Source organism: Ammospiza caudacuta, chromosome 1 (genome assembly GCF_027887145.1).
Source record: "Ammospiza caudacuta isolate bAmmCau1 chromosome 1, bAmmCau1.pri, whole genome shotgun sequence".
Taxonomy (NCBI): Eukaryota; Metazoa; Chordata; class Aves; order Passeriformes; family Passerellidae; genus Ammospiza; species Ammospiza caudacuta.
The window spans coordinates 126,386,003-126,399,677 of NC_080593.1; the positions used below are offsets into that span (position 1 = coordinate 126,386,003).

At 41.0% G+C, this 13,675-nt stretch overlaps 1 protein-coding gene across 1 annotated transcript; it reads left to right on the forward strand.

The window, feature by feature from the left end:
* Positions 1-396: 396 nt before the first annotated feature.
* LOC131556423 (fatty acid-binding protein 5) lies at positions 397-5,810 on the forward strand. The gene is made up of 4 exons (XM_058802920.1): positions 397-790; positions 3,521-3,693; positions 4,648-4,752; positions 4,891-5,810. The coding sequence occupies exons 1-4, from the start codon at positions 412-414 to the stop codon at positions 4,939-4,941; spliced, it is 708 nt and encodes a 235-aa protein (XP_058658903.1). The 5' UTR covers positions 397-411; the 3' UTR covers positions 4,942-5,810.
* The last annotated feature ends 7,865 nt before the right edge of the window (positions 5,811-13,675 follow it).

The window sequence follows — 13,675 nt, forward strand, 5'->3', positions numbered from 1 at the left end:
TGCGTGTGACTGCGTGTGAGTGTGCCTGTGTGTCTCTGTGCGTGTCTGTCTCTGTGTGTGTCTGTTTCTGTGTGTGTGTGTCTGTGTGTGTGTCAGTGTCTGTGTGTGTGTGTGTCTGTCTGTCAGTGTGTGTGTGTGTGTGTCTCTGTGTGTGTCTGTTTCTGTGTGTGTGTGTGTGTCTGTGTGTGTGTCAGTGTCTGTGTGTGTGTGTCTGTCTCTGTGTGTGTCTGTCTGTGTGTGTGTGTCTGTCTGTCAGTGTGTGTGTGTGTGTGTCTCTGTGTGTGTCTGTCTCTGTGTGTGTCTGTTTCTGTGTGTGTGTGTCTGTGTGTCTGTGTCTGTGTGTCTGTCTGTCAGTGTGTGTGTGTCTCTGTGTGTGTCTGTTTCTGTGCGTGTGTGTCTGTCTGTGTGTGAATGTCTGTGTGTGTCAGTGTCTGTGAGTGTGTCTGTCTGTGTCAGTCTGTGTGCGTGAGCGTGTGTGCGGGCGGAGGGCGGGCAGTGCCCGGCGTGCCCGCTCTTGCCGCCGCCGTTGCCGCGGGCGGGACTCTCCGGGCGGGGGCTCGGCGGGGAAGGGGCCGGGGCGCGGCGGGAGCCCCATTGGCTCTGCCGGCAGCACATGTCGCCCGCCCGGCTATAAAGGCGGCCGCGGCCGCGCTGCAGCCCGTCCTCCTGCCTTCACGTTTCCACAGGGACGCCGTCAGCTCCAGTGCCGCCGCCATGGCCATCGACGCGTTTTTGGGTAAATGGTGCCTCATCTCCAGCGAGGGCTTCGACGAGTACATGAAGGAGCTGGGTAAGAAGCCGGCGGCTCCCCGCCCCCGAGAGGGAGGGATGGATGCCGGGATGCCGCCCCGGGGATGTGCTGCCGGTGCCGGCCGGCGAGGCTCTGTCCGAGGTCCGCGGGGAACGCGGTCCCGGAGCCGGGCCCGAGGGTGGGACGCGGCCCGGCCGAGAGCCGCGGGTGGGCGGCGGCCGCGGGGCTGATGCCGGGAATCTCCGGGATGCAGCGCCGGGGGCTCCGCGCCCTCTCGGCTCCGGGCACGGAGCGCTGGCCGGCAGCAGAGCTTTCCCGGCGGGAGAGCCGCCGCCTCTGGCTCCGCGCCCCAAAGATGTCAGCGACCCCTTCTGCATGGTAATGCCGCTGCCTGCGAGCAGGTGCCGGCACCTTCCCGCCGCGCAGCGCTGCCCCCTCCCTCCGCAGGGCCGGCATTAGCCCGGCTGCGATTAGGCCGGCCCGCCCCTCCCTCAGCGCTAATGCCGGGCGGGAGCCGGCGCTGCCCGTGGCGATCGGCGCTGCCCCAGGGCGGCGGCTCCGCTCGGTCACCCAGAGCCAGCACACAGACCGGCCGAGCCGGGGCCGCCGAGTCACCTTGGGTGTCTCCTCCCGGGAAAGCCGAACTGGATCCGCTGCTGTGGGTAACCGGCTGCCCTGCCGGAGGCTGTTTGCCTGCTTTCTTCTGCGGGTAGTCACACCTTTATCTCTGGGGGATGGTCCTGGCTTGTTATCCCCGCGTCCAGGCTGCCCTACATTTTGTAACGTGAAGTTACCGGATGAAGAACACACCCAACAGACCAGGAGCCTCATCTGCAAGCTCTGATTTACCACTTTCCTGTGAGCATCCTGGCTGACAGGTGATAGACACCTGGCAGTGTCTATATGGCCAAGGAGCTATTATTTTCTGCAATTTGTTCACAGATGAAAGCCATTATATTTTCTCGAGAGGCAGAAGATGTAGGCTTATCATGAGAGGGAGAAGAAGGAATTTAGGTCTTGCGTTCTCCACATAAAATACAAAAAGCATCACTACATTTACGCTCTGCAGACAGTGGTGGCTATAATTACATTTTGGGAGGCCTGTCAGTATGTGATAGGTATGATATGAGATATCCTTTTTGGACTGAGCTCTTTGGGAGACTTTGGAGGAAATTCAAGAATTTTAAGCTTGGCTTGGTTGAGGCATGGATTAGGATGCCTTGGTGCCTTGATGTCCAATGGCCAGACCTAGGCGTGTGCCAAGTTGCAACTTCAAAGCAGAAATTAGGTGCTGCAACTGCAGAGCACCTCCCATGTGTAGGCAGCACCAGACTGTTGTTTGGTTTTAGATTGAAATCATAAACCCAGTCACTTTTCCACTTTACATTTATGGTTTAGGCAATTAAATTTATACCAAGCCACATTTTAGGAGCCAGTCATTTACTGGATTTCACCCTTGCTGGCTGCCTGTGAAATTCTCTGCCTTTGATCCTATTGATATACCACAAATGAGACCATGCAGATTCTGCTCATTCTGTGCAAAAGAACATTTGAGGACAAAGAAGTTGGAATTTCACTTCTTGCCATATGGAAGACATGCAGCTCATCTCTGTTTAGTTGGATCCCAAGCTGTAGCTGATGAAATAACTCCCAGATTACTCTGGCCTGGACTACAGCAACAGAATGTGTGTGGAGGTTACTGTGGCAAAAATTTCCAGTTCTGATCAGAAAAGCTGCACTGAGGATAACTGTTTTTTCTCTGTGAACTCAAGGTTAAGGCACAGTCCTGGAATCTCATTTGAGTCTGGAGAAGCAGTGTCTGGAAAGAGCTTCATTTCCCTCTCCAGGACACAGCCCTTACCTCCACATGCCAGGGGAGTGCTGTGCTGATACTTGACAGCATTTTCTAACTAGAGCGGTTGCAGAACCCAGGCACTCACTGACTTGGTGGTGTTTTCTGCCCCATTTGGTTGCATATCAATTCATGGTTCTGATATGCTCTTAGCAGTTTGATGGAGTCATGTTAGTTGCTTGCTGCCCTCTTATTTGCATTTTCATCCTTCAGATCAAAAAGATTCAAGCAAACCCCCCAAACAGTGCATGCGGGGACTGAAGCAGGGTGAATCTGAAGAGTTTTGAGGGCTGCTGTCTCCAGATCATGAATTTTCAGCCATTTGCAAATTGCTCATTTCTCCATTTCTGTCTTTTGCATGTGTGTGTAAGCACTATTTTTTATGATAATGATTTTCTAATCCACAACTCCATACTTTGTAAACAGGATGTAGAATATGGAATTTAATTAAAAATGGTATGTTTGCAATGGTGTACAAATTAAGGAAAGGGTATTTATTAAGTTTGAATAAAGTGGACCAATCTGTCAATAAAAATAACTTGTAGACTTTTTAATGTGTTCAGAATTTGAAGAGAGCAATTTTATTTTAGTTTAAGCATTTGTATTTGTCTTCCTTTTTGCTATTTTTTTTCTGTTTGAAAAAAAAATCAGTGCTGAGTTTTGGGATATCTAGAAATCCTCTAGAGGGCAAAATGAATTTAACTTTAGCTCTCTGAGGAAACAAAAGAGTAACTGCAAATAAGGTTTTTCCTTCCTCATCTGTGGAAAATTTAAAACATCCTCTTTCTTTGTGGCTCTTGAGCTTTGATTCTCAAGTGTGTTTAAGTGCCTAATTAAATGGGAATTAGGTATTTGAATTCTTGTGTGGCCCTAAGCCTCAGGGTTTAACTGACTTTGTGACACTCTGTGCCTTGCAGGTGTGGGTATGGCCATGAGAAAAATGGGAAGCATGGCCAAGCCAGACGTTTACATTATTCAGGATGGGGACACAATCACCATGAAAACAGAAAGCACCTTCAAAACTTCACAGTTCAGCTTCAAGCTTGGTGAGAAATTTGAGGAAAACACGTTAGATGGCAGGAAAACTCAGGTCAGTATACTAGACTTTCTGATGAAAAAAGGCATTTCTTTGGGTGTTTTACAAATGGAGATGCTATTTTAAAATCACTTTTAACATTCACACTAGCAGTGCTTTATTCAATGAGCAGTTGTCTCTCTAAGTCTCATTGAAATATTTTTTTTAACATGGATTAAGCACATTCCAAAGAGGGAGAGTGCTGAAATCAATAGTCTTGTGTATTTTGCTGTTTTCATTTTGTTGCAGAAGCATTTTTTTAGTAAAACTAACAGACCTCTAAATCCTTGTTAAAGCCAAATACCACTTCATTTGAAGCCTGTGGAAAAAATGCCATTGATGTTTAATCAGAGGCAATTCAGCCCTAGGGTTAACCTTGCTGCTCTGTCTCTTATTTGCATAACAAGAGAGCCTGGTTCAGTGTGGGGTGGGATCACAGCAAGGTAACAGTGTGAATCACAGGCACTAAACTCCAGTTTTAGAAGGCAGAGCTTCTCCTTGCATCTAGAAGGGAGAATATTTATCCCAAAGCAGGGAAAAAGCAAAGGATATATCTAATTTCCTCCTGTGAGTGCTCTCTGTTTATCAACCCCTCCCTCCAGCCACACACTCTCAGTTCATCTATTCCTGCAAGATCAGATAAATGCTACACAAAAGCTCAAAGCCCATGTAACAAAGAGATGAACAGAGAACATCTTCTGCTCCTGTTAATTGAAATTGTGGATGCTGTCAAATGTTTGTCTGATGCAGAAATGTGTCAGAGCAGTGAGTGAATGAGCAGTGAGTTAGTTACTGTAAGAAGAGGATTGATAAAATGTCTAACATAATTTCTGGCTTTGTAGTTGTCAGTGATAAAATACTATTGAGTGAGCTGGGGTGGGACTCTTTCATTTGGAATAAAGTGTTGAAAAGCCTCGGTGCTGCCCAATTGTCATGGGGAAAATATTGATGGTCAGGTTCTTCTTTCAGACCCTTGTCAGCTTAAAAGATGATGGCTCATTGCTTCAAGAGCAGGAATGGGATGGCAAGAAGACCACAATAACAAGGAAGCTCGTGGATGGAAAATTGGTGGTGGTGAGTTCAGTCCCACTTTCTGATCCCCAAGTGCTGCTGGTTGGCAGCCTGAAATGTAACTCCTAACGTGTCTTTTCTCCCTGTTGGTCTGCACTGAGAGGTAAATTAAATTAATAAATGAATCTCTTTATCTTCTAGGAGTGTGACATGAATGGTGTCAAATGTGTTAGAGTCTACCAGAAGGCATGAGGACATCTTCAGGTTCAGTAGGAACTTGCTGCAAACAACTCAGTTCAGTGGACAGAGATCCTTTTCACTCCATATTTTCCTTTTCCCCGTTTTCTAGTATTTCAATGGACTGAGTAGCTGAGTGCAATTCTTTTTAAAGGCCGTGATGTAACTATTATGTAACTATTCTGAACTTAGGCTATTAAATAAAATTGTTGAATATATGAAGTGGAAACATTGTTGCTAGTGGAATTTTAAGTGAGGTTTCAAAAAAACCAACCCCATTTTGGTTTTAGGCTATAGTACAATCTGCCTTCAGCACAAAACAAGCCAATATATCACAAACATTCCTACTTTCTAAGATAGTAAAATTTGAAATTGAAACAACTCCACAGCCCAAACTTCAAATATTTTTTCTAACTTCCACGTTGCAAAGTAACTAGAATTGTGTGGGTATAAATAGGAGAGAAACTAAATTGGTGTTTAAGTAGAGGAATGGATCTTCAGGATTAGTTTGGAATTTTTTGTGTTTCAAACCCACAGTTTTCTTAATTTCAATACATAATACCTGCAGTTTTCTTAATATATAATACCCACAGTATTTCTCAATAAATAAGGACAACAGTTTTCCTAATCTCAAGATATACCAGTAAGCCAATGAGCATGATAAATCTAAGCAAGGACATACACACTTTCTTGAACAGAAGCCTTATTTTAAGAAGACTTTTCCTAGCAGAATTCTTATTCCAATGTCTAGTAATATTCAAAAATTCTTAACCAAAATTGCTGAAATACTGCCTAAAACCTCATTTTTTTTTTAACTTGTTTGAAACACCTAGCAATGGAGCATATATGCTTTGAAGTGCCATAATAAATAATCAGAAATATCAGTGTCTTGAGTATTACTTTTACACTGGTTGGGAAACAGAGCCTATAATGCTACTTTTCTGCCAAAGAGATGTCAGATGAGACAAAAATTTAAAAGGTTTAGGTGAATTTCTGTGATACCAGACAAGCATGTCCTAAAAGTGAAACCATTTGGTGACAGGAAGGTTTCCATGAACTCAGGAGCCTGGGGGATCATGCAATTGCACAGGTCCTGTTTGCTGCATCTCTCATTGCAGAATCAATTTCTACTTCTGAGATTTCATCTGCTCAGTGCATGGATCATATTACTGAGCTCACTCAAATAGAAAAATCTGTTATGTTGTGTTCATTCTGTGAACCATAGAAAGTGACTTTTCCCATCATTTTGGATCATTTATCTTTTTCATAATTTTATGACTACTTACACTGTCATCCCTTTTACCTCTGTCATCTGAAAGCATTTCTCCCTGGAGAATATTTCTTGCAATTTCTTTCTGTGACTCCTTTTTGGGTTGTCCTTTTCCATATCATTTTGTAGTAGTATTTCTTCTCATTTTAATATGAACCCCAAAGATAGAGGGTGCAGTCTTACACAGACATTAGAAATAGAAGGAATCTACCCACAGAAGTAATATGGAAACCAACTGCTCTGATAAGGGACCTACCAAATTTCAGATCAGAAACACACTGAACAGCAACAGGCATGATATGAAAATCCTGTCTCCCTTCCTAAAGAGACAGTGTTGCTGCTCTCAGCTGGGCATTAAGCCTCCTGTGAGGTCACTGGTCCCTCACTTAGCCATGCTTTGTTTACTCCTGATCCTGGGTAGTGTTAATTGTTTATCTTCCATTTGAATGGAAAAACAGTCCAATGTCTTTTCTAGGACATCCGTTTTGATTACAATGAGATCACTTCTTGTAAAACAAAAGGCAGAAGAGTGTCTTTTTAGAGTGATTTCCTTTGGAAAAAAGGCTTATAAAGTCTGTGTATCTGTGCTCTCCAAATTCAACCACATGTGAAGTAGAGGCTAGAGGTCCCAAAGATAACTATTCTTCCACAAATGTCATGAAAATAGGTGGCCTGATGAAGGAGATGGATCATTAAAGTACCTTGATGATGGAAAGACTGCACGTGGAAGTGACACTTTGACATTAAATGGAAGTAAAACATTACGAGAGCTCTTGGCAGACACAAGTTATCTTAGGCACAGAAGCTGACCAACGATAAGAGGCAGATCAAGAGGACACTGGAATTCTTTAGAGCTAATTCTCCAGAACCACCTAGTCTCATATATTTATTTGCTTTATTTTGATGTTAGCTCCAGCCTCAGCTGCCAGGAGCTTCAATGTAAGTGTACTGTGACCCAGAACTGCCATGTATACAACCTGTTTGTGTTAGATTAGACCACACACTAAAAAATGATTGTTCTATAATACTGCAAGCTAACATTTATAATGCTCAGGCCTTGAAAATATATTTAGTTCCCAGTTTCCTCCTATTATTTATTATACTAGGAAAAAGCTTCACTCTTCGTGAGTTTATACACGCAATATTCCCATCAGTGCAAAACCACCAATTGTCCTGACATTTGAATAGCTGTACTTCACTGTATCACACATGAAGGCAGAAAATAAGACTTCTGAGTAGAACTGAAAAAGAAGAAGTTGTGCATTATCCAGCCAGGTCTGCTATAAAATGCTAAAGAAATAAATGAGGAGACAAGCTTTGTTGTCATATTTTAGTGCATGTTTTTTTAAGTACTTTGGAGGGATGAAAGAATGATGTTTAGCAAAGGAAGCTGCAAGTAGAACGTGCTCAAAGAGAAACACTTTCCATGTCCAAAACACACTCATTTAAAGTTATGGGCAGTATCCAATTTATATCTTTAAATCTCACTGGCTTCTCAAATTGGTGTAGTTCTGCTGTTTACAAGGAAGAGGCTGCTGTTGATGTGTTTGTTTGTTTGCTGGTGAGTGGATGGGCAGGTGGAGTTTTTTGGTAGTGAAGTGGGATAAAGGAGTAGAAAATGAAGTTGTTGAGTAATTTATATCTGATATTCCACCACATTAGGGAAGTGTCTTGTTTGAGCTTTCCAGGAACACTAACAAAATGGCATTGTGCTCTGTGGAGTGTGTACTGGCTCTGGAAAATGCTCAGACTATTAAGGATTTTCCTGTTATGGTTTGGTATTATGATTTATTTCAGAATTGTTATCCTACTCTGCCTGCAATCTCTGCAATTAACACTGGCTTTTCCACTTCCTCTCCCCTTCCTACCTCACACATGCCCTCCAGATCAAAGTTTTTTAATAAACAAGGTCCATGGTAGGAAACCTCTCAGTTTTCTGAGAATATGGTTTGACTGATAGCTGTCAGCTGTCCAGAAAAAAGAGTGCTTATTTCTTCAGGTGTGAAGATCAAGTGTAGGAAGGCAGTTTTGCTCTGCCAATGGCCACTTGGGCTATATTAACTGAGACTCAAAGATCTGAAAAGCAAATTAATAATTTAATAGGCACTCTTTTTTTTTTTTTTTTTTTTTTTCAGGTTAAGACTTAAAAATCTAGTATTGCATAAACCACCTTATCTACTTCTAGGTAATATTATGTCCTATGAATTCTGTGGCTTCATAAAGCAGTCCATTCAAAGTAACTCTTATTAAGGTGAAATGCTGAAAATAAGTGGCCTGTGAATATTTCTCAGGGTCCTAAGAGAAACCTGGGTCTCTGCCCAGAAACCCCATTTCAGCTCAGCCTGGAGTGTCAGTCTGTGCCTGAGCTGGTTACCAGAGGATGTCTCCAGCTCAGATATCTTCAGATTTTACACAAAAAATTCATGCTTAAAACTAATTTCTATGAAGGAAGTGCCACATTGTCATATTGTTTATATTCTACATAAAATGGTTTAACAAAAATAAAAGCCATGATGCAGACCAGTTCCACTCAGACCTTTGCTGGCGATTCCTTCCCTGCCTGAGTATGTGCTGGCACAATGAATGGATTAGAAACCTTTGCACTGTGTTGATTATTTGTGATCGTAGAGGAAAAAAGCCAGTGTGAGAGTGGGTGGGAACAAGTTAACATATATTAATTATTCTTTGATGCCTAATTTCAGTCCCATTGTTCACCCCTGAGAGGATTTAGCACTATTTTCTTAGGTTTTGGAGAAAATCCAGCATCTGTGTAAACACATTTTTGTCCCATGGTTCTTCCAGCTTTGGCTTTTCAGCCCTTGTACATCAAATTAAGTTTTTGTTGACACTTCCCAGAATGGCTTTACTTCATACTATTATTTCAGAGGAAAAGGAAACACTATGAGAGACCCTGCTCCCAAGAGTGAATTCGGTTTCCTTTCTAGCAAAAATGTTTTCAAAATCAATTCCCCCTCCCAGGTGGTCCTAATTATATTCTGAAGATATTTACATGTGAGGTTCATTATGGTTTCAGAAGAAATGTAAAGTTTCTGCAACACATGCAACCTAGAACCAGTTTCAAATACTATCCTATAAAAATCTGCTGACTCCCAATTAGTATTGTTGACATTTTAAAATAAATAAGAAGTTTGTCATTAATCACAGATGTGCACTCTGAAATTAAATACCAGAAGACAAATATCCCAGTCTGAGGACCATGCATACCACTTATCCAGGACCTGACTTTTTGTTCCCCCAGGCAGAGCATCTGCTTCCCTTGGGAATTCCTGCTTGAAATCATCAAGTCTACCTTCAGAAAAGGTGTTACCTAAGGGTGAGCTCACTGTGCAGTGCAAGTGTCCAACAGAAAATGGAGTGCAATTTTAAAGCTGGGAAGGCAGGGAGGTGCAGCTGCACACCCCAGGGGCATTCGTGCTCTGTGGCCTGAATGTGTGTGGCATGGTCTTCTGGGGCTGGGGTAAAGCCCTCTATGGTGACCAGCAAATTCAAAAGCATTCAGGGGTAGCATGGCCTGCATGGCTTGACCTCCAGGGAAACCTTGATCAGAGAGTCCACGACAGGGAGTTTCTGGGAACTCCTGGAGTACCAAGGCTCCTTGGGTGCATGCTAAGTTGGGCTGAAGGCAACTCGGACTGACTCTTCACTCTAGAAATTATGACCAGGCTTTGTTATGGCAATTTAATTCTATAAGTAGCAGTAGAATATACCAGTAGGAATTATTCCTATTTTATTGTGCAGTGTAATTAAGGCAAAATACTAATACTATCTCTTAAACTGCGTAAGGCAGTGTCTGATACTGGGATTTGCTCTGAGTGCTTTCATTTGTCTCATCTCATTCTCCTAAACTGCCTTGCTTTGTCCAGACTTAAATAAATAAAGTTGAGAAAATGAGACATTTCTATTCTTTGACATTTATTTTTTTCTGTTGGTGAGATGCAGAATGAAAATGCAAGGTGCATTTCTCTGCTGGGGGTACTGTTTGAATATATTGTTTGTATTCTTATTGCCCACTGCATGGAATATGGTCCTGCTGCAAAGGGCTACCTTAACTGCTGGCTGCTTCTCTGAAACTGTGCAGAGCAAAGGAAGCCAATTGAATAGAACAGACATCACAGAGGCCTCAGTGCCTTAATATCCTCACTTCTCCTTCCCCTTGTTGTCAGCACAACACAGTCCATGCTTATCTGAGCCTAAGCATTATCCTTCTGTATGCTCAGTCTTCATAAAGATTATTCTTTTTTTCCTATTTAAAAAAAAGATTACCAGGTCACTGACTCTGGTTCTGAACATCCAGCTGTTGTGGTAAAGTGGAACAGGTTTTAAGAAAGATAAGAATTAATATGTGTGTCTTGTCCAGTCTCCCCCTTTAAAATTTTTTTTAAGCTCGTTTTTTTCAGTCTATTTTTCAGCACCAAGACAATGATAAAAACTAAGTGCACAACTTTCCACTCCAACTACATGCAATGTTATCCATGGCAGCCATCTTGAAAGTCTGATTTTAAGGCAGTAAATGTCTAAGCAATTTTAGCCAGAGATTTAATTGTTTCCATATGCTCTTTGTTCTTATGCTTGTGCTGAAGTGGTGTCAGGCAGAATTTTCTGCAGTATTTAATCAGTTTAGTCCTGACCTATGAAAGTAGATAGATATGTGTTTACCCAAAAAGCCAATCTCTGCTGAATTTATTTTTTAAATAGTGACAGTGCTACTAATTTCTGAATGTAGTTAGTGATAATCAAATGAAGTAAACAACTTCATCTGAAAAGATCTGTTTCCTTTATTAATCTGTCAGCTAAAGCTCCACAGACCTGAACAAATTTCATCATATCTGGATGGAACTGGAACTCGAGTTTCAAGCTGGAATGCAAAAATTTATAGCTTAATTTTTGATTTCTGCCTTGTTGTTATCTTAATTTGCAGAGTTCTGAGATTTCCCCTCATGTTTAGATCTGCTCCCAGTTAGTCATATCTGTCAAATGTACATTACTTTGGGAAGTTACTCAATTATGTCCTTACCCCATGATCAATGTTTAAGACACAGTCATAGGTTTGCAGAGGAGAAGGAAGGAAAAATCAAAATTATATACTTTGATATAATATGACCAAATAATAAATCTGTGAAGAAAGGTCTCCCCTGAGATTTTTCTGTTACAGAAAACAAAAATCTGAAAAATCACCTATTCTTGGAAAATGAAGTGTACCAAACCTTTAGGAATGTTTAAAACATCTTAGATAAAGCTGTGAAAACTCAGGTCATCACCCATAGTTCTAATTCACAGATAGTGACTTATTTGGATATGGCTAGTATCCCTCCTTGTGATTAAAAACGCTGTCTGTGTGAGAGGTTGTCCAGACATCTACTGGAATTTCCCTTTCCCCAGCTGATAATCCTTTTGGTCAGCTGTGTCTTTATTCCACTGTAGTTGACTATTTTCTTAGAGATAAAATCAAATTTTTTTCTCTATTCAATGAGATTTCTCTGGTTGTGTTGTACACATGTCTTTAAATTTCAGGAGATGCTTTGCCCTCGTCCATGATTTCTTCTATAGATTTTACTAGAGAGTTAACTTTTGCTTTGAGGCTGAATCCTACTGATTAGGATTTCTGGGCTGGATTCCTGCTAAAATCAAGAGATAAATGCATTTATTATAGAGGCACTGAGAGCATCTTGTGAAGCAACAGCCTTTGATATCAATGGAAAGCCTTGCATTATTGCAGTGTGATTGGATTAGGCTTTAGTAACTGAAAACTAATATCAGAAATCAAGTATGAATAATTCATTTTAAGAAACATTATTGACTCTTTAAATTATAAAAACTTCCTTCCTGATGTTTGTAATACTTATGATGGGAATAGAGTTCACTGGGAACAAATTTGAGTGGCACATGAAGTTTGATAAATTCATATATTCCTTTACTTATTTTGATGAACCTAATATTTAGAGCAGAAAGGAGAGATCACTGCAGCTGGTATGGTTTTATCATGCTTTCCCTGTCTTATTCTTGGAATAAAGAGTAGCATGTGGGGAACAAAGCATATTTTATTCTCTTGGTGTTATTCTTATTTAATTACCTTACTACAGAGAAAATATTTCCCTTACTTGCCTTCAATAGTATCAAAAGATTTTAGTAGGAAGACTATGCAGTTGCATCAGAATATTCAGTTAACATTTCACTGTTAACTTTGATCTACTTTTTTCTTTAATTTAGTGTTTGTTGGGACATCTTTTGAAGAAAACACCAATAAAACACGTTGTAGAATATCATGTCTGCACAGTTACTTCATGTCACAGAAACAAGGCTGTAATTAATTTTTGACTACCTTTTACAATGGGCGGTTACCCTTGCAAGTCTTGAAATTAACTTGCCATAATAAAATGTCAGTTATTTAATAAGCAACTTGCTTTGCATGGTAATTTGCATGTAGATACATCAAGGAGGAAAAGGAAAACATTATGCTGTGTTATTACTGTGAATCCAATGGATTTGGAAAAGACAGATTTATTTAATGTATAGGTCTCATTACCAGCAACATTATGCTTTATGAGATATCTCTTATCTATACTTTGAAACATACACTTGGAGGTAATTTGGTGTAGTTTCAGATGTTATTTGAGAACAGGTTGTATGAATAAAAGCATTATTTTATTAACACAATTACTCTTAATACTGAAGCCAAGAAGAACCAGTGGAAGTTTTCTCATGTGAGAAAATGTCCACTTCAGAGGTGCATTCTACAGGTGCACTTCTGGTAGGGCAGAGCAGCAAAACCTCTTCTTTTATAACTCTGCCTTTCTATCAAATAAAACTATGTCTCTTGAGAATTCTGGTGGGCCTTAGAAGTGATTGGCTTTCTAATGACCAGTGTCTGATTTGGCCAACCATTCAGTTCTCCTTCAGATGCAGACCCCAAAGTATTCACTGGCCCCTGGAAGAAAAATATCATTTGCTGTTCAAAGGTTTTATTTATGCGAAAGGAAAAAGTTGTGAAGAACTGGTAAGCAACCATGGCATGTGTTCTGTCCCCTTTTTGTCCTTCAGTGAGGCTAGGTCGAGCATTTTTCATAGTGAAAGGACTCTTCAAAAGGTAAGTTTGAACATTTTGCTGATTTTGCTTATCTTTATATTAGGAGGTTTAAAAGGCTTTTGCTTATTTCTGTTCTGTAAAAAGATGGATTTCATGAAATTAATTCAATTTTCATTTTTTACAGGTCTTTAGTAGTTGTAAAAGAATTTCCAAAGTATTTAATGTTCTAATGCTGTAAATTAGATTTATTCTAGATATTGAAAGAAGTTGAAAGCTGAAAGGACTCAGATGCTAAGCTCAAGTATAACTGTGCAAATGAAGTTTTATTCTACTGAACCCGAATACCTAATTTTATTTTTTATGGACTGTTAACTGAAGTTAACAGTCTCCTAGTTACTTGTGTACTTTTCAATACTTTGATCTTTCTCTCCTTC

Bases quoted from the DNA above. Each gene is read 5' to 3' on its own strand.
- LOC131556423 (XM_058802920.1), top strand. From the start codon at position 412: ATGTCTGTGTGTGTCAGTGTCTGTGAGTGTGTCTGTCTGTGTCAGTCT. The intron at 791-3,520 runs GTAAGAAGCCGG...TGTGCCTTGCAG, and splicing joins CGAGTACATGAAGGAGCTGG to GTGTGGGTATGGCCATGAGA. The intron at 3,694-4,647 runs GTCAGTATACTA...TTCTTCTTTCAG, and splicing joins TAGATGGCAGGAAAACTCAG to ACCCTTGTCAGCTTAAAAGA.